Source organism: Astatotilapia calliptera, chromosome 9 (assembly GCF_964374335.1).
Source record: "Astatotilapia calliptera chromosome 9, fAstCal68.1, whole genome shotgun sequence".
NCBI classification, from domain to species: domain Eukaryota; kingdom Metazoa; phylum Chordata; class Actinopteri; order Cichliformes; family Cichlidae; genus Astatotilapia; species Astatotilapia calliptera.
In genome coordinates, this window is record NC_137430.1 from 14,184,944 (window position 1) to 14,206,035 (window position 21,092).

General features: G+C 39.9%; 1 protein-coding gene across 1 annotated transcript in view; it reads right to left on the reverse strand.

Annotated features, from left to right (window-relative positions):
- The window catches only part of ofcc1 (orofacial cleft 1 candidate 1), a 75,776-nt gene extending 56,294 nt beyond the window's left edge, over positions 1 to 19,482 (reverse strand). The window contains exons 1-11 of the mRNA XM_026180920.2: positions 19,465 to 19,482; positions 15,155 to 15,225; positions 14,599 to 14,774; positions 12,109 to 12,213; positions 11,377 to 11,460; positions 9,062 to 9,286; positions 8,636 to 8,733; positions 7,152 to 7,238; positions 6,993 to 7,063; positions 5,620 to 5,746; positions 849 to 1,091 (exon numbers count right to left, since the gene is read on the reverse strand). Of these exons, the coding sequence (XP_026036705.2) occupies positions 849 to 1,091; positions 5,620 to 5,746; positions 6,993 to 7,063; positions 7,152 to 7,238; positions 8,636 to 8,733; positions 9,062 to 9,286; positions 11,377 to 11,460; positions 12,109 to 12,213; positions 14,599 to 14,774; positions 15,155 to 15,225; positions 19,465 to 19,482 (1,305 nt within the window). The remainder of the gene's footprint in view (positions 1 to 848; positions 1,092 to 5,619; positions 5,747 to 6,992; positions 7,064 to 7,151; positions 7,239 to 8,635; positions 8,734 to 9,061; positions 9,287 to 11,376; positions 11,461 to 12,108; positions 12,214 to 14,598; positions 14,775 to 15,154; positions 15,226 to 19,464) is intronic.
- Between the last annotated feature and the right edge of the window lie 1,610 nt (positions 19,483 to 21,092).

The following is a 21,092-nucleotide window of genomic DNA, read 5'->3' on the forward strand; positions in this document are numbered from 1 at the left end:
TCAAATACATATTTTTGTCAGTTCTGCCTAACTTTTCTATTTTTGCTTTTATATGCCTTGATCCGGCTCAAGCATGTGGCAGATGCTGAAAGACACACAGGAAAGAAACGAAATGCTTCATTCCATTTGTGCTCCATTTTTATTCCAATAAAACATTATTTCTTCTATATGAATGAATAATTGATATTGGATTTGATTTACATGCATGGATTAAATGTCATGTTTGAGAAGTTGTTGTTTTATTCATATAGGGATCCCTAGAGAAAAACCTAGAGGCTGTGTGTGACATATTTTCATACGCTGCCTTTACAGTAATATAACTTCTCATAACCCTTTCAGTGTAGAAACTGCTCCATCTTCACTGCAGCTGATGAAAATAAAGGCAGAAGAAGAAAGAGAAATTCTGAAATAGCACCAGAAATGCAGTGTTGTAGCTTCTGTCATTTTTAGCACGTGCAGCTTTATTGTTTGACCAATTTATAAATATAATTTCTTGCCTCCTCAGTGTCAAAATTGCTTCCCGGTGAAAGATGTATTTTATATTTAGTTCCATTTTTCTTTGAAAAAATAAAAATAAAATTCAAGTTTTCCAATTGTCAACTGCAAAACAAAATTGTACTATATTTATACTATTTCTTAACACTTAATAGTCACAACCAGGGACAGATTGTGTGTATTTTCCCTGATGTGTGTTGTTGTATTATTGTCAACAGAGAAAAGACGTATGACACTAAAATTGAAACTTTTTTGTTGTTGTCAGAGCTCAGTGGATATCACCCCATTAGAGCACACCCCATGCTTTGCCCTGATGCTTAAACACAGCTTATACAAAGTGAAATTGTGGCTACCATGAACAGACTCTGGTTAATGTGGAGGTCAATGTCGTAGAAGCGTCCCCGATGCTCAGTGGGCTCAGTAGACGCTGCCCAAACATGTTGCCCTTTCTTACTGCACCAGGCCAGAGCCGGACCCCCTAGATGGCTGTGAAGTGCCACTCTGACAGTATAGAGACCCCTGGGAAGTCTGTCCCTCGTGGCTCTTAGGCAACGCACACACACCTCCACGGGCTGGGGAGCAGTCCTCTGGTCCGCCTACAAAAAAGTACAGGCTTGATTTTATTATCTTTCTTTATTCGTGGAAACTGTGATTATAAAAATATTTTCTTAGGGAAAATACTGTTATTTAATCAACACCCTTATTGAACCAAGACTTCTGTAACTTTGTAAATAACTGTGAGTGTAAATAAAGTTTGTCAAATTCTATTTGAACAGCTTTTCTCTATACTTAAATATAAATATAAATTATTGTATGCTAAGGAAACTACGGGGCAATTAATAATTATATTAATAGATTTTGCCTGTCAACAGTGTCTTTGACTGCTGAGGATATATGAGACCCCCTGAGGAGTTTGCCAAATGGCATCTTAACGTCTGTATTATTTATCATGTAAGCTAAATATTGTCCTTACTTTAATGCTGGTGGCAACATCATTAGAACAAACAAACAGACAGATGGACAAACAAACTAAAAACCTTCATACGAGTATATCTTTCAAACAAGAATTACATTTTTATCTCTCAAAAAATAAATACTCAGATTACAGGTGTTTCAAATGTGATTCCACTAAAGACAAGCTCAGTAAAGTCACAATCTCCTATCTACATATCTCCATTCAATCCCTCAGCGTTTAAAGCTCAAGGCCTTGCTCAAGGGAATACCAGCATTCCTTGATAACGAAACTAGATTCCCTATTCAGACGACTGGTTTTAAAAAAAACCCCATCCTTGTGTTACTAAGATTATCCCGTTAACCTTCAGGCTACATCATTCCACTTGCAAATGCCTTTGTTTGCTTTGGTGACATGTGCCTTGTTTCAGAGCTTAGGATGAGTAATAGTCTAAGCAGGCTAGACAGTCATTTTTATTTTGTTCTAATGAAACATAATCAGACGACAATGTAGATACTTTTTAGCCTTTTGTGTCCTATGGCATCTGTTGAACAGCAGTGGATGAAAAGTCAATCTAGTTTAAACAGAAACCCCTTAGTCACAATTTATTTACTTTTTTAGCACAAACAGTAAATTTGGCCCATTGCTTGCCTTTGCATGGCAACGTTGTAATAACCTGTACAATGTAATTATGTGCTGTTTCTAAATTTCAATGCAATTCATATTTGAGTTTAGTTTAAGTGTAGGTTAAGATTACAGCAACTCCACTCATGAGTTCATGTTCCATCAGGGGCACTTGCAAGGGAGTCTGGAAAGTATGAGACCCTGTGGAGCATGTGCATGTTGGTGTGTGTGTGATGTGACATCATGCACCATAAGCCACTTTACAGCATTTGCCATTTTGATTTCACACATCAAACAGGAAGCAGCACTGCAGCCACCTGATAGCAATCACAGATCACCACAACCAGCCGGAATATAAGCTTTCTTATGTGCACATGTCATTTTTTAAAAATATATATTTATTTTATTTAACCAGTAACTGCATATTTTATAATTATTTGAAAACCAGCAGGAGAAACTGTCTTATTGGTGATATATATATCAGCCAATATACCACTTTTAAAAAACTAGAAGAAAAGTTGAGCTTATAGTTTGACTCCATCTACTTCTGCTTATTCACATCATAACATCATTTACTGCAGGCTTCTAGCTGGATTGCAACTCCCCCCCCCCACCACACTATATTTCACACATGTTAGTACTTTGTTGCTAAAATGCAAAGATTTAAACACAGAAACTCAGAAACACAGAAAATATTCTGTGTTTCTGTTAATATATTCTCTACTCTTGGCTAGTATTTTTGTGTCATTGCAGGGGTGTTATATTAAGAACAGCATTGTGAGTACATGGCCATTGCAACCAAATCTATATGACGTTGGCAAAAATGGCTGAATGTTAATATCTCCAAAAGTTGATTCTGTTCATCTCGACGTAATGTTTTTGATGTTCATCCAGATGAACAGAATCAACTTTTGGAGATTTACTTACCTGGATGATTGAGCATGCATCAAGATGAATGTTAATATGTAAATAATACTCACCCTGATTAGTGTATTAATGGTCAAAAGTGACCATGCCAACAATATACCGCTGCAAATACAGAATATTATGTGATTAATTGTCTTTTGATATTGAAATAATTATGCATTAACATCAAGATTTTACTGTTTATCTACCAACCTATAGCATAGGATGGCACAAAATTTGGTCCTTACTTTGCTAAGTTGTCGGGTAATACAACTTTATAGTTATGTTACCATGAGACTACTGATACATTGCTATAATATTAACTACTTGTAACCTATCTGTAAGCTGCCATCTGAAGTTTTAAGCAGCTCTCCTGACCTAATCCTGCTGCCAGATGAAGGTAAATAAATCCACAATACAATTCGCACAGTGATACTCAACATATCATCCTATCCTATCCTAAATAAGTGTTGACATGATCTAAGGTCCAACTTCTAATTCCTATTTATTTTATGTGCTCAAATTTACACCATGTTAACCAGTCGCCAGGGGCAAATTCTGAATGCTTGGCAATTAAAGACCTCAGTTCCAATCAATGATATAGCATCACTCAGGGGCTAGTGTCTATACTCATATGCACGCACTTTCACACAGTGCTGTTTGTACCTGAGATTGTTCCCTGCTATTTCATAGTCACGCACCACACACGTTCACCTAGCAAGGGCTGGTGATCCCCATTGCTCTGCCAGGCAATGCAGGGGTGTGTGTGCTGAGCCCTGCAGTAATGCCCCGCAATCTCCCCTCTGTGAGCATCTTTGCATACCAAAACAACTAAAACAATTTAGGCAGAAGCGAAATTAGTATAATTGGTGGCAAAGCCGTTTAGCCCACACATCTCACATTTGGGAGGAGGGGATGAAGACCTCCAAACCCCCACACTGGAACGAGATGTATGCATGCAGACAAGAAAGGAAGAGGAGGAGGAGGAGAAAGGAGCATAAAGAAGCACTGGAATAAAAAATAATAACGTCATACCGGTGTCCAATTTGTAAGCATTGTTATTATCAAGCCCACATGCTTGCACAGGCATCACAGGAGTCAGTCGAGACAGCAAGGTGAAGGTAAAAGGTGAAGTGAGCCAATTTTCCATATCAGAGGTGGTTTGTTTGCCCCGAGCTTGAGTTGTGCCTAAAGTGCCATAACATTACAGCACTCCTACAGATGAGATCAAAGGCTCCAGCGAGGGATCCTCCGTGGTTTTGCTGGCAAGCGGCCGTCCTTTCACTGAAATATCTTTTCAGGGCTTTCCACACATTGACTGATCACACAAAATGCACTCTTAATAGAGACAGGAAATGCCACATACAAAAACTTCCTTTCTTTCTAAGTATGGGCTAATATTCAGAGATTAAGCTTTCTCGTTAATTATTTTCATTTTAATTAGTATATCTTAATTAACAATGAACATTTACCCTTAAAATTTTTTGGCTTTGGAATGAAGGAGGGGGGGGTGAAGAAAGGAGAGAATAAATATGACAATCTTTTTGGGACCTCCGGGCAGGATTACTGATGCAGGCTGCCTTAGTTATTAAACACGTTCTAAATTAAATGCCTCCATGAATTTTGCACAGAAATATATTTTCATAGTTTTGCATGCCAAATGTGACATTTTATATTTCAGATTCATCTCGCTGCAGTGATTTTAGGGAAATGTCATATAAACAAAGATTTTGTCATTTACCAAAGGAAATTACTATGCGTGGCAGGTTTGGCCATTGCTTTCTCTTCTTTCTCTCTTTCCCTCTCCCTCTTTTGCCCCCTATTCTGCCTGTGCTAGTTGTTTCAAGTCAGCAAGCCATAAAAAATCTTTATCTCAGTGAAACACAGCAATTTGGGAGATAATCGAATGGTGACTGGGGGGCACAAACGCCAGTCTGAGGAATTATACCACAATCTCCCCTGCATTTACAACCTTCCTCAAAGCCAGTTGTCACCCTGGAAGGAAAGCCCCCGACTGAAGATTCATTACATCTTTAAGCCAGCACGGTGGCATGGCAGCCTCATCCCCAGATGCAACACAACAGCACACTCCTCCCACAGCTGGTGATGCTACCACTAAAGCTGCAGTCCCCTTCTCTCTCTTTCCTACTCAGTTATCTTTTCTCTCCTCTAACTCTGTTCCCCCCTTTTTCTTCTCTAAAGGCTCCCTTTTCCTCCTACTTATTTTGCAAAAACCAAAGACACCATCCCCACAGAAAAAAGATTCTTTATATGCTACGTAAAAATACATTGTGTCAATATATAGTGATATTGTGACTACGTATTTAGCACGCTGTATAAGGAAAACTGTTTTAGTCAGCGCTGTATTGCAAATATATGCGCCTTTGCGCAGGCGTGTGCACATACAGGAGCAAAATTTGAAAATCTAGAAAATAAAGGATTTTTTTTTTGGATACTCTAACAGGTTACAGGATTTCACAAAATTACATCATTCACTTTTGTTTTTTGTGGTTATTTGTAAACACTTCAGGATCAATATCTTCTCCTGCGAGACCACCCTTTTACAGATTAAGGGTATGTCACTTCCTGTTTACATGCTTTCTGTCCTCGGTGAATGTGTGGCTCGCTCTAACAGATCTTACCTGCCACAGGGGCCGTGATGCTGCAGAGGAGGATTCTGGGAGCTCTGTCATCTGGCTGTATTTGGCCATCGCTTCTTCTTGGCCTTCCCCCAACGCTCTGAGTGACGGGCTTTCGATGTCGCGGCTGCTACGTGCACAAACACACACTTGTATGCGATGCGCACAAACACAAGAGGCTAACCCTGTTAACAGCCACCTGCATTTTGGACCCTCTGTTGTTCCACTCTGTAGCCAACAGCGGCTCAATCTAATAACACCACAACAAAACACTTTCCACTGTCTCTCGCTCTCTCTGTCTTTCTCTCCCCCTCCTCTTTTTCTTCTCTCTGCCTTTCAATCTTATCAGTGGTAATGTAATAAGCGGTTGCTTCGCTCTGTCTCCTCGCCACCTCTCTTAATTCCTCAAAATAAAGCAATATCACAAGGGCCCTGGCCTGCCTGTGACTGGGGATAAGATGCTTGTAAAAGGGAGGATAATTCAGCAAATAAATGCTGCGCATCAAAGGCGAGCACTCTTTCTTTTCTTTCTCTCCTTCACTCCCTCCTCTCTGTTTGCCTATCAAAAGTATTACATGTGCTTTCATCAGTTCACAACAAGGCACAATGTGCTTCCTAATGCAATTACTCAACCTCCATTAAATTAGAAACAGTGGAAACAAATGAATTACACATTTGTTACAAAAACCACAAGTCAGCTCTGTGTCTCTGCTCTTTAATTTTTTTCTTTCACAGGCATAGAGAGAGAGAGAGAGAGAGAGAGAGAGAGAGAGAAAGTGAAATAATTTCTCATTCAATTTCAGGCAGATGTAGCCCTAGGTGATGCATAGAAAGTCTCCCATGTCTAATAGCCACCCACCATTGATATCAGAGGGAATTTACAGGGTTCAAGGCTGTCGAGAGGAGGTCATCTCGCTAAACTCCAAACCACATTCATCTGACAGGGCTGGTGTCCGACTGCCACCCACCCATAATACAACCCGGTGCGAGACGAGATGCTGATGTGTACAGTGGTGTCTTGATTTTATCGTGTCAGCTGGCGCGGTAGTCCGTAATTAGTTAAAACTTAAACATGCTAAGCTGATTGCCTTTGGGGCTCTCGCTTCAAGATGTGATGTGTGATCTCTGAATAAAGCGGATGGACCAAGAATTGATGCACCTCCGAGCCCAGTGACATGGACAGATTTCTGTGCCCCGGAGCCATAGTACCCACAACGCAATGTCTGCCGACAAGAGAAGTCATGCGGGGGACACATGAATTACATTCCTTCCCGAACGTCAGTGGGAATACAAATGCTTTCAACACAATTAATGATTACAGTCATGTGACATAAATTTTACATATGGAAAGAAATATGAAATGGGCTGGACTTTACCACGGAAGCAGTGTGTTCATCATGGGTTGTGGTCTCACTGCCTCATCGCTGTCTCTTTGTGAACCGGGCTCCTTTAATTTAAAGTGGATATGTTGTGTTCTCATATGTAGCAAAACAGCAACATCTCTGCTCTGCACTATACAATACATGATCATTTACCTTAAAATCACCAGTGAAGAAAGCCATTAGTCTTTTCTTTCTCTTTGCCCACTCGCTTCTCTTCGGGGGTCCATTCTGAGCCACTTGCTGAAAACATGTTCAAAATCACATGCACGCGTTCTTTTGGGTGCAGCTTTGTGAAACAGTGCAGTGCACCATAATGGCAGAATTAAGCACAAGGAGCAACTGTAATGCAATCTGCAGGCAATCGATACCGAGCCAGACCCTAAAGACATGTAGCGTTTGATGAGTATTTCTGCCGGTTTTACATTCAGTCAGCACATTCACACTCCCCATTCAGACACATTGACACTGCTAAGTGACAATGTCTCGCACTGCAGCAGCTTTGTGCGGCAGAATAGAGAAAGAAGAAAAACGCTATTATTTTTAAAATAGATGTGAAATCTCTGGTGGATAATGTGCTTTCAATGGGAGGTGGGAGTGGAAACAGTAGGAGAGCGCATACATATTATTGTCGAATAAGATAACACCGATCCCACTACTGATACAGTACACAGTAGATGCCGCTGATTATCCAGTGAGGAAAGATGAGTCAACTGTTGCTGTGACTTCGGAGTGACAGTAAGTCATTGTTGGGTATTTTGTTTCCCGGTTACATTTACTTTCTATTCATGTAACTTGATACTCTCTCTCCTCTCTTTTCAAATGGGATTAGAACTAAAAATACAGTGGATGGAAGTCCTGCATTCCTGTGTTTACATATGCATTAATGTGTTTCTTTGGAACCTAGATTTGCCTACACAATGAGAACCTGCTGTTCTTCTATCCACTCCCATTTCTCTTCTGTCTGATCGAATGCAAACACTTGTTTTGAAAGAAGCTTCAGATCTTAAAGCTAGTTCAGAAAATCCTCATTTGGAAAATGAAAAGTAGTCATGATCTTTTATTTTTTTCCTGAAAAGACCGTGAGACTTGTAAAGCACCGAGGAAATTCAGCTTCTGTTAGAGACAAATATGCATAATAATGCACAACAAAGTGGAAAGAGAGAAGAAGAGAGTCTACATAAATCAAATAAATTAATGGTTTGAGCTTATCATATGTAGAATAGAATATCGATTTAAAATCCATGTTCTAATTTTGAGTCAAGGATGAATGAGTAATCTAACCTCTGAAGTACCTTGAATGCCCGCTGTTCAAAAGAAACATGAGTGCATTCAGCTGAGACCATCTTCCAAGAAAATGAAATGGATTGAGAAGGGAGGGGGGGGGGGGGGGGGGGGGAAGGTTTGGGACAACATAGAAAAGAAGAAAAATAGAAAATGAGAAGAAGAAAATTAAGCCAAGGAAGTTACTCACTTTGCAAACAGGCATGTGAAGAGACAAAAAACAGATAGACGTACATGCACACATGCACAGACTCTATGTCCATTAGCCAAGCCACTGGTACACACTATAATGGACATGGCTGATGTGCTGGTGAATATGGGATGATGACACAGATATTCCTCTTTGTAGCGCTGACCTGCTGCAGTGAAAGGCTGCCAAGCATGATCATGTCAGGCCGCGCACGCTCCTTCAGCTGCTGGGTGTAGTGGGGGATCACCTCCTCAGCTGTCCTCACTGCAAGAAATATTACAGAGGCAGCAAAAGCATTCTAATATTTAACAAAACTACAAGATTACCAAAGCATGCATGATTCTTTGAATATTATGTCAAGTCTCCCATTGCATCATTGATCCAATCATGCAACCCTGAATTGAATTAATTAATTTTGCAATGCTGAAATAATATCATGTTACTTTTAACTTTGATTTTATGAGACATTTTCTGCTCTCCAATATATATTTGTTTTAATCAGATAATCCATTTAATTTAGTGCAATAAAATAGTACTATGTATATATGTATAGGATCAATCAACATTAAAACGAATAAAAGGATAGCATTACTTTTTACAGTGCTCTCTCTGCCCATTACCATCCTCCCTGCTTCGAGTCCAGCCTCTCCTCCCAGCTCAGTACTACCCTCAGCCTGGGTTTTGGCAATGGTATGGGCCTGGGAGGGCCTGGAGCCCGAGGCATCACCACCACTGTGGAGCAGCAGTCGCCGCTGAAGCACCAGATCACCCGCCTTCACCTCCAACACCTCCTCATCCCTGGAGGCTAGCAGCGTACCTGGAGAGATTCGCATCAGTGGGCATGTGCAGACACACGCACAACCAGACATACACAAACACACACACATACGCACACGGATTTCCACTCGTAAACACTGGAACATGCATTCACATACTGATGGATGAGCATATTTAGCACATCCAGAAACAGGCACAAACTGATAGATATGTGTATGTTTGCAAACAGTATGATGTACTGAAGTGGAAGTTTGTACAAAAACACAATGGTGAACAGTTAAAAAGCATCATGTTCAATTCACACATCCACATGTTTGGCTTAAAACTATACTGAGGCAGGACTTTGTTTAGAGAAGGAACAAAAAAGAAATGCTGAATCCTATAATGTTAGTTTTTTATTATAAGAGGTGTACAAAAATATATATTTTTAGTTAGTTTAAAAAAAATAGGATGAATCAATGAATATAGCACATTTCATCAAATTGCTCTATTTCAGTAAAAGGCATTCTACAGGCTAGGCTAATCTAACATGCCCAGACTGAAATGGGACCAAGCCTCTAAACTGAAAAAAACATATGCAAAGTAGTTTTAAGTTAGTAACCTAAAAATCATTACTGAATGGAGAGAGGCATTGTTTGCAGTAGCTTATCATGCTCGCTGTTTCTGTTTCAGTTTTGCTGTGCTGGCTCATTGGTAGAAATGTGATGTATTCTTCAACAATCTCTATATTCAACGTGTGCAGTCCAACGTGTGCAAGAGCCAAATCTGTTAAAACTGCTTAATGCTTTTCACATAGAGGCTGATAGCGACGCCTAACGCCTTACAGAAAACCAGAATACCAGTTTTGTGGTCTTTCATCTCCAAGCCAAAGCAAAGGAATTCATCAAGATAAAAAAGAAGAAGAGCTGAAGATCCAAGGCAGACAGACAAGACTTCTCCAGGATTTTTTTTCTTAAAAGAGGAAAGAAAAAAAGCTCCAACACTGGCCACTGTCCATTTCATTAATGTTTTGTTTTATTCAGGTTCTTTCTTGTGAAATGTGTATGGTGCTTTGTGACAGGCTGTAAAAGCCAAAACAAAAGCCTGAGAAGCAGTCACAAAATGTCAGGATCAGGACTGACATACTCTGAGCCCTCTGCAAAGAACACTTGAAGCCTACACCGGTGGGAGGCATCCATACAACTGCATAAGGTCATTGTCTTGAAGTCTATTGTAGCTCAGTAAAGTGCTAACTGGCAGTAGTGTTGGACAGTACAGAAGTACAAGCTCTCTCTCTCTCTGTTTCCCTGTCTCTCTTTCCTTCCCTTTCTCTCAGCCTATTGCATGAAGCAACTCTTAATCCAAGATCCTCTTTACTTTCTCTGTGGGATTTCATGAACATTCCAAAACAATGGATGGGGTTGCTAATCTCGGTGGTACAGCTAAATCCAAAACAATAGGAAATAATACAAGCCTGCTAAATTCTACCGTGTTGAAGCGGGCCTAAACCCATCACTTGTGCGCTGGAATTACAAGAGAGATGTGCGTCATGTCAACAGGATCTGGTATGACTGTCTTCACCCAGAACAATGCTAAGCTTAAACCATCTCAGTATTGCCTGGATGGCTACATATTTAAATGAAACTGAGCTAATGAGAAAAGGCACGACTACTGTGAGACAATAGGGCTGCTTGGAAAGCACCGTCTGCTGGTGAGCGTCCCTTTCTAGTTTACTCTTTGTTCTATGGTAGTGCTGCTTTTAGTGGGAAATACAGCATCATATTTTTGGGTGGATGGTTTCTGTTATTTACATTTAACATTAGAAAGTAGAACACACAAGAAAATATGACATTCTTGTTCACAAAATTGTGTTTTTAATGATATTTTAATACAGATGGAAGTTAACAGAAAGATGTATCTCTAAAGTCTGAAAACAAATTTAGTGCTTCTGCACTATCTACACTAACCAGCATGTCTGTGAATTATACCAATGATTTAAACCAGCAATACAAGAAAATACATGCAAACTAGTTTAAGTGATACACATAGGTTAAATGTGCAAAACTGGATGAAATTTGGCTAAATATCACAATAAATCAAGGACCCACAAATCACTATGGCACTGTAGTATAGCTAATAGGGGATACATACCAGGTAAGTCAATGAAGGTGTCTTCGTCATCCAGCAACGCAGTTATTCTTTCATACAGTTTCTTTTCATCAGCAGTGAAAGTTTCTGTAAATCCAAACAAGTATATTTGAATGGTGCCAAAAAAAGAAATATATTTCTTTTTGTGTGCTTTAATAATTACTTTCTGCTTATCAGCCAACTCAATCGAAACTGCATCTTAACATGCAAATTAGTCGTGGGGAAGGGTGAAAATCAAGTGTATGTAGAGGGGTAATGAAATGGGAGCATTAACATGCCTGTTAGCTGGCCTGTCATCATGTGATGAGATTTGATTTGGTGGATCCTTTGATATTACACGGCAGTGATATCCAAAAGATACAGGTGAAATGCCTTCTCCATTAATAGCCAGGTTTCATTATAACATGCATATTACTTGGCTCCCAAGAGCTTGCCTTTAATAGGCCTACTTTAGGAGGGGGCTGCAAACTCCTGATATGGCTCTGCACGTGTCATTTGAGGGGGGGGGGGGGGGGGGGGAGGGAGAGAGAGAAAATGCCACTGTGAAATGAAAACTGACCAATGATACATGACCTTCATCAATGACAACGACTTGGGTAGCCAATCTAGTGATGCCATCACTTGGTGTATTTACATAGACCGCCGTGGCATCACGAATGGCAGCCTGTTACTAGTGATCTCTCTCACCCCTCTTTAATGAACCGAGGAGAACCATTATGACAGAGAATGGCATACTTAATTCCAGCTCATCTTCAGCGCTGACCCCAGTCGTCCTGCAATGCCCCGAGTCCGTCTGCCTTGTCGATGACGGGTCAAAGTAATTTTGCGCACGTTCATTTCCTGTGGAAAGTGCACAACGAGGAAAGCGAATGAGAGAAAGAGGGATTGGGAGTTGGCGGGGTGGTAAGGGAGGGGAAGGAGGGAGTTGTACAGGTTCAGGTTAGTGGTTATTAGAAGCACATGAAGCAAAATGTTAATTTTGAAACCCACACTGTCGAAGGGCAGTGGTAGTGGCTGCTACTAGATAAGGCAGAGCCAAGATGAGACAGGAGTTCAGAGGCGCAGAGAAAGAACTGGGAAAAAGACTCCTGGGTTTCTCAGTGCACCTCTCCACGGCCTGCGGTGCTCTGGGGCCTAATTAGCATGCTGCAAAAGGTCATGGCAAGCAATCTCTTAAATATGACTGCCATATGTTTTCCATGTTCAAAAGGAACTAATGAGAAAGTCTACAAGCCCAAAAGTACCTGGAATTTCAAAGACAATACCAGCTAAATACTCCGAGGTCAGCGGCCTAGAGAAGGAGGCAAGTTTGGGGGAGCAGATCCAAAGGAAAATAACTTGAGCCCATGTCTCATTGACTTCTTATTAGCAATCACTGACCTATGGGTATCAAGTCTGCTCCACAGAGTTTATGGGAATCAGTTGGCTCAGGGGCACTTTCTATTAAAGGTACACCCCACCTACAGCTTTTTTTTAACCCCTGGAATCATTATCATTGCAAGCCTTGAATATTTTGCTCCAATCTAAATTGCTTGACTTGTATTTCTCAGATTGTGAGGGGAAAATGGATTAAGTCATGTTATATATTCCACACAAGGCGCGTTTATAGAAGTCTGAGGGCTTCAGTGATTGGTTGCATAAAAATGCGAGTTTGTTTGCATAAAAGGACCACTGGCCACTCGGCCACTACCCCCCAAAAAACTCCACAGAAATTCTTTTGTGTTCTTGTAAAATATCTGCATGAGGTTTTCCTGCTCTTTCATACTCCAACTTAAACACTCAGACTGAAATACTTATTAAGAGTCATGCTGCTACATGACTCTTCAATGGTGTCATAAATTGACTGTGAAATTCACATGTTAAATCCTGGTACATTGTTAGCAGAGAGTTTGAACAATTTCTCCGCAAATAGCTCTGAGGTTATGAAACCCTTTTTTCAAATACAAATTTGCATAATGGTAGTAGCTTCGTGAATCGCCTTTTGAATCATAGCTGTGATTTACCTAAATAGTCTGGCTGCCCTCCAATTCATCTCTCTAATGAAAATTTCAATTATCTGTTCTTACATGCACAATATCTGTAACTAGCACTTCTTGGCAGCCAGAGATACTGTTAGCAGAGACCAAGAGATAATGAAAGAGTCTGGAAAAGGCCAAAGTGTCACAAACATGGAACATTTTCTGTTTGGATCTTCCAGTAAAGGCACACAAGTCAGAAGTGCTTATTGCGTGCTACTGATTCATAGTTTGTGGATTCAGAACCTATAAATTCTTTAGTGCATGTTCAATTTTATTTATTTGCAGTGTTTCAGCAACCATAAATTGCCTTCCTAATCAAGTCCATGTAAAAATGAAGGCAGTCCATCAAAGCAGGCTTCCCTTGTCCAATTGCAGCGCTACTCTGAGTTACTGGCAGTCAGATGTAACACTCCTCTCTGAATGGATGGGGCTCGCTCTCTGATTCCAGATTTGGTCGCCTACCTTGCAAATCCTTATAATGGATATTGACAGTGTTTAATTCACACCAAATGCGAGCCGATGGTGGGAGAGGAAAAAAAAGATGATTGCTTTTCCAGAGCAACTTGAGAATGAACTTTATTTTCCACCCAGGATTTGCTCTGCCTCTTGTGCATAAAAAATAATGACAAAATAGATAATAATTACTAGCCATACACAGCGAAAGCAAAATAAACCATATTAAATCAAGAATCTAACATGTGACTCATCCCCGAGAAAACTGGCACACTCACAACCTCGAACACATCCTAATTTACCATCCCATTCCTCAAGAGTTCTCTCTGACATACTGAATTATAAGGGGGCATATTCGTATGCCTGATTGGCCTTAAGCTGTGTTTTGGGGGCGTTGTGAGTACACCACACAGACAGCGGATCGGCTCGATAGCGTAGTAGCGTATGTAAATGCACTCTCCTATGACTCCAGCCCACCACAAGGCATGTAGCCGAGAGTGGGAGTCAAGGCTGATTGTGTCGAGGGTACTTCTAGATAGAGATAGAACACCCACTACTGTAGCGTTCTCCAGCGAAGGAAGAAGTTATACGAGGGTTGCTTGTTAGGACACGCTTGCTTTGGAATGCAGGGACCAAGGGCCCCCCAAATGGAAAGCTACAGACTGAGAGAAGGAAAGAGGCAGTGAGAGAAAGGTTAGATCAGGAACACATCTACTGTCAACAAATTTGAGGCTAATGAAGAATGAAGCTTCACCTCTTTCTTTGGCAGGGGCTCGCGGCTCCATTTTTTTTTGGTGAGCTGCAAGGGTGCTATCTGGCCTGTCACCTCGAATTTCTCTCCCGAGCCAAACCGGAGGAATGGAACGCTCGGTGCTTCTTTCTCCATCAAAGGCTGGGTTTTCAATGCCCACCACATTAGCTCTCGCTTCTCTCCCTGACAGAATAAATAGAAACATAAATGAAAATACAATGACACGCAGGGCCGGGACAACACTTACATCAAAGTGAGTCATTAAAAGAAAAAAGAAAAAAACAAGGCATATTTATAAACAACAGAATTCTATTGGTGCTTTGACTGCCCCAAAATGTTCAAGCGCATCCTCCTCGAATGATGCTAAAACACAATTAGGTTAAAATTAAATCAGAATCTTGCAGGAGGAGGAGAAAAAAAAGAGGAGAAGAAGAAATGATTAAAATAATTACAAATTGCGCCCTGACAAGCAAGAGCAAAATTTAGCCCAAAGCCATTTGTCTGTAATTAGTTAATTAATCCTTACACAAATTATGAGCAATAACTCATCAAGCAGGACTCACCCATCAGAAATTCAGCCGACTTGGATTTCTTCTGCTTAGGTTGCTGCAGAGCCTTCTGCTGTAACTTCTGGAGGGAAATTGTTAAATGAATAAATTAGCTGCAGAATGAAGATCATCATTTATGATCCGCAACTAACGCAGTATTTTAAATATGGGACGACACTGAAATGTCATTTAATTTACATCGCCGCTAAAGGGGTCAAGCACTAATTGAACAACAGGAGTGGAAAAGAATTTAATCATAAATAGATAAGAAAAGTTGACACGAATGTGTAATGAAGGTCACATTAAAATACTCCCTCCTTGTTTCTAAAAAGAACGGGCAACAACACTCGCGCCTGGAAAATTATGCATTTTCTTTCTTTCTTTCTTTTTTTCTGCACAAGCTGCATGAGAGTACACCGTCTCGGTGTGCAAATGAGTATGGAAATCCAGGCACACTTCTCATTACTTCCATTCACATGAACTCAACCTAAAAACCCTCAAAGGAGGGAGAGAAGTGGTGTTTAAATAACATCATGTCAGGTCTCCTGCATTTGGTAAAGACAGATTTTTGATGAAGGACTTATTCTTGAAGATGCCACAAATTTAATATAAATGGCGGCAGGGGGAATACAAAGACAGGCTAAGTGAACACTATTCCGACTTGGAGTTGTAGGTGGTCTTCACTGGTATGAAGTGGAAAGAAAAAAGAAGAAGGGCTATAAGACAGAAAGTATGGGTTTCTTTGAAATCAAGAGTATGTGGAACAAACCCCGCACTCCCACATTTCTCTCATTTCTGCGGACAAGCAGAACAATAAGAAAGCCGAGGTAAAAAGCATAAGTAGTTGTTTTTGTTATTGATATGTTTACATAAGAATGCGCCATATAAAAGAGCTTTGTTGCTCAGAGCGTATGGAGCTTTTTAAGCATCATTTTATGCAGATTTCAGTGATGAACTGTGCTCATGCCCATGAACAGCATGTATTTGTATACAATATTTAATTTCAAAGGAAAAATCAAGGGGCAGAATGGGTGGGGAGGGCTTATTTCAACTCTAAATGACAGAGCAATTAAAATAGCAGAGGACTACTTCCAGACCAATCTGGTAAGAGGAGTTTTTGTAAATCTGTTTTTACATTCAACAAGCCCTACAGCAAGACATTCATTTATACCACTGAGATTAATGCTTATCTAATTGTAACTTATTTAAAAACCATTTTCTTTTCGACTGGGTACCAATCATTTTCTCTGAGTTGCACATACAAAAATGAGAGACAAATTTGGCATTGGTGAAGATGTCTCCATGTCGTTTCTTTCATTTTCTTCTTCTTCTTCTTCTCTCTCTCTCTCTCTGATTTTTTTTTTTACATTTCAGTAAACAATTTACAGAACTTTCTGCACTAATGTTCAGGTGCATACTCAAATTATCGACATTCCCTGCAACAATTAGAAGAAAATTAATCAAACAGTTCTTTTTTTGCTAATGAAAAATGCACACACTCCTCATTTGTACACCAGACAACTTAAATAATATTATCCTGCAAACTAAATCAGTGATTTGAACAAGCTAAATGGTATTTGCATTCTTTATATGGTATTAAAATGCTGATTGTTATTGGAACCTCAGAGCCAATTCGGAAATCCTTAATGACTAAATATAAAATAATGTCCATCCACACTACAGTTTTCCCCCTTGACACTAAAAGCTTGTTGTTCAGCCTTTTAACAACACATACTGTGATTAGAAACATTTCAGATTTGTTTGCTACTGTAATTGATTTTCAGACTAGGAAAATAATCTTTAATAGTCTGCATATATAAGTCCTTTCAACACAGATGTTTGCTATTATTGTTCAATGTTTCTCCCAAGGACACTGTGGCATGTGGCTGGGGATTGAACCACAAACCATCTGAAGAGTGGACGTTTAAGAAGAAGCCACCTTTTATGCTAATAGCCCAATTAGAAATATCTGCAATATCATTTACTTCATAATTTATAGCAGACTTTACATTTTAAGCACATAACATGAAGGGTTTTTGGCACTGTTCTTTTTTTCTTTCTTTGTCTTTACACTGGTTGTCCTCAAAGCACATTTTGTATTACTCTGATTTATAAAAGTTCCCATGTTTCTAACTGTGCATAGTGCGATAGCTTCATGCCCTGCAAATAAAAGTGTCAATTTGAATATAAGGTAACCAAGTAAAGAGCCTAGACTCTATATGGTAGCCCCAGACTCTGGGTGCACATCCTGCCATGTAAAGCTCTCTGTCATGAAAGCTAAGAAAGGACTCATTAAAAAAAACAAAAAAGCCAACTAATTGGTCAGGTGCAGGACTTACTATGCAGTACACTGAGAAATGTGAAAACCAGCCCAAGCCAAAGTTTCTGCTGTTTTCTGTGACTTTGCACAAACATGTGTTAAACTTTTGGAGCTGCACCAAAATTACACGCCAAGAAATTTGGATGTATTATACCATTCACAACAGCCATACTGTAAATAGTAGCACAGCACAACAGGCCCATTCTCTTCCCATCTGAAGGCATCTACATATGCCCCTTTAAATCCACCCACTCCACCTCATTTCACTGTGAAGCACACCAAATGCTTACTTTGCAGCCAACATGGGAAAAAAATAATTTACAACGGGTGACAAAAAAGGAGAATCGTGACTTTTTTCCCTTTCTTTCTTTTTAAATGTGATTGTTGTCAAAAGGAATTGAGCACAACAATGCCTTGTTCAGTTCTTGTTGCATTCAAAGGCATAGCTAGAAGGGCTTGGGGAAGACCGCTCGCTGCTAGGGGCTGGTGGGCACAGACCAGCTAGAAAGTGAATTTTGCATACTGTACGGATCATCGCCCAGTTCAGCCCAGTCACATTGAATCTGCCATCAACCAATTGTGCTTCATGAAACCGTCAACCCTCATTTACGTCTGCCTGTTTTCTTCCCCATACAGCTGTAAACAAGGCCCCAGCTTTGAGCTGTCTTCCTCTGTCCCTGCGCGCTGCTTGCCAGGGGAGAGTAGACAGCAAAACCTTGTCTTCACTGAGCTACTTAAAGCTACCATTTCCAGACAAGCACCCTGCGCACTAGGCAAAGGATTCAGGGACAAGAGTGATTCTGGAAGTGACAAGAGTTTTAAGAGCTTTACACAGAGATCCCATAATGTGTTTTGTGTCTTCACTGAGCTCCAACTTGTACCTAAAAATAATTTCTTATTTGTCTTGATCAACACAGTTTGAATCCAAGGGCATGATACACACAGCGAGTAAAGTCATTAATATACATATATGTGCGACTACACATCATAACTCCATGCAATAAAACGATGTGACACGCAAAAGTTGAGCCTTGCTAAATCAATGACCACTTTTGTTTTCATGTTGACAAAGTCTCTTTTTATCTATCCACATAATAAAAATTGTTATATTGATAAAATGTCATAAGAATAATTAAAACATCTACAAAGCATCTCTATTTAAATGAGTATAGATAAGGTTAGCATTTTGTTTCAAAAGCATACAAAGCCAATTCTACCCTTAAAATGTGAAACCGTCTCAATTTATAGAGCAGCCTTATATGTGCATGGTAATTGTGACCCACCAAACAGTTTCTTCTAAACAACAACCGCGTCAGTTGGTGTAGACAGAAAACATAATTAGTATTCAAGCTTAATTAATCTACGCTGGCCCCCTTTAAGTGAATTAGTCAATTATTTATGCATGTGTGCTCCTTTGATGCTAACAGATTATGTATGTTGCTGGAAAAAACCTTGAAAAATGACTTTGAAAACTTTCTACCATAAAATGTCACTACAAGCTTTTGTACCGACTTAGAAATGTCATTGAAGGGCATGAATTCTGAATGGATGTGAAAACAAACTGCAGAGAATCTGTAAATTCTTATTGTTGCCAAAATTTTAGATAAGTCGTCTAAACGCTGCAATTCCACAATCCAGGGAAAAATACAAAACAAATACCAAAATAATGCCAGTAAATATGAGCCAAATATGCTCTTTTTGTCCTAATCCATGGAATGGAAATCTAACACAGGTCGGATCAAGGTCTTTCCTAGGATCATGGGAACTCCTTGGGATTTTCAAGAGCCTTTTTGTTTTTACCCTTGAGAACCAGGCACTGGCCTCTGCATCTCTCAGTCCCCCCCCCCATTGAAAACCCAGAGGCAGCACAGAGGAATGCTAAATGTCAATGGTCAGGCTGCTCCAGCACCTTGAGAGAGAGGGAGAGCTGGAGGTACAAGGATTTGACCTCGCTGTGTTCAGTCACACTGTTATGAGGGCCAGAAGTGAAACTGTACTCACACTGCCAAAGGTGTCCATCTCCACAAACTGCAAAAGATCATCACTGGCTGACCCTGATTTCTGAACTTAGACCAGGCCTAAAAAACAGAATGTGTGAAAAATGGTGGAAAAAAACATAAAGTTAAACCGAGGCTCATGAAAAACTAAAAACTAAATAAAAAGCACAGAGATGCTACTATTGACTTAATTTCAAACGTTAAATTTGCCTCTTAATTTAAAGCATGCCTATATTATTAGAGCTATAAAAAAAGGTTTATTTGAATGTGTGTACGAAAGCCTTTACTGCAGCACACACAGCATTACACACTCTCCTCCTGCTTGTGTGCTTAAAACCGTTATCTCTGCAATGCATCTCAGAGAATGTAGGACACTAAACACCATTTATTATCACAGATAACAAATTATTTGCCTTGATTATTCAAAGTGTTTATTCATTTACATCTGATACAATATCATTTGGTATTTTTATCGTCTTTTCCTATGGTAATTCACATGGCTTGCACAAGTTTCTGCTGAAATAGCAAAACAAACCCCAGGCAAAATGTGAAAGATTATCCCATACCATGCGAGCTAGGATGAAATGCTATACTTTTTCACACTGAACACTGCTCCACTGGGTGTGATTGAAAAACATGTAAAGCTATTGAATCTGTGGTTTGTATATGTGAGGGAAAATGAGTGTTGTAACAAGTGGGCCAGTGTTTTTGTAATTGTTTCAAATTACACTCGACGTAATAACTCAGTGAAAGCGGAGCCAGTGTGCGGTCCGCGCACATTGACTAGGCAAAGACCACAGGATATCCATGCACCTTATCACGGCCCACAAAAAAAGAGAACAAAAAAAGAAAAGGAAAAAGCGATCGCGTAAACAACTGTGGAGAGTAAAACTTTTCAGCTACATTTCCAGCTGCATCTATTTGTGTCTAATGGCGCTTATCACCAGAAGAAGGATAATACTTTTAGATAAAGAGGTGCTTTGTAGCATTTCCTGTACATGTGTATTTTATTGAATTAAAGACACCCTAACATTCCTGTTTTTAATTTGGTGAACTGTTTTTCTGGCATTGTGTGTTTGCATGTGTGTGTGTGTGTGCAATCGTTTTACACAGGCTGTAAAATTGTGATGCTGTGAGAAAAATAAGTCCATTAGTAGTTAAAACTGAACACCCCCTGCCAAATACTGAGATTGCCAGTACTGTTGTTAACCATATAAAGGACTGGCTCACTTTTCTGCTTTCCGTCAACAGCCATATGTGAATATATTACAGCACTGCACAACAAACCCCAAAAGTCCAGGAAGTTTAATGCACTTTCTGGACTTTTTTTTTTTTTTTTGCTAGTATCAATCCAAAAAAAAAGACAAGAAGTTTGGACTTCTCTGCTGTGTTAATTTAACTCATGTGTTTACTGAGCAATACACCCATGCAAACACACTCTGCCGACACGAGCCAGGGTGCAGCTAAATGATCTATGTACGATTTCCTGCAATTGCATTTGTTTTTGACCTGCACACCACAAAACTGTTCAATCACAGCAAAATGGTGGGAACAAGCAGCTCGGTTCAGAGTTTAAAAAGACAACGCTGCCGTCGATTGATTGCTGTTTTAAATTTTGGAACTGAAAATATT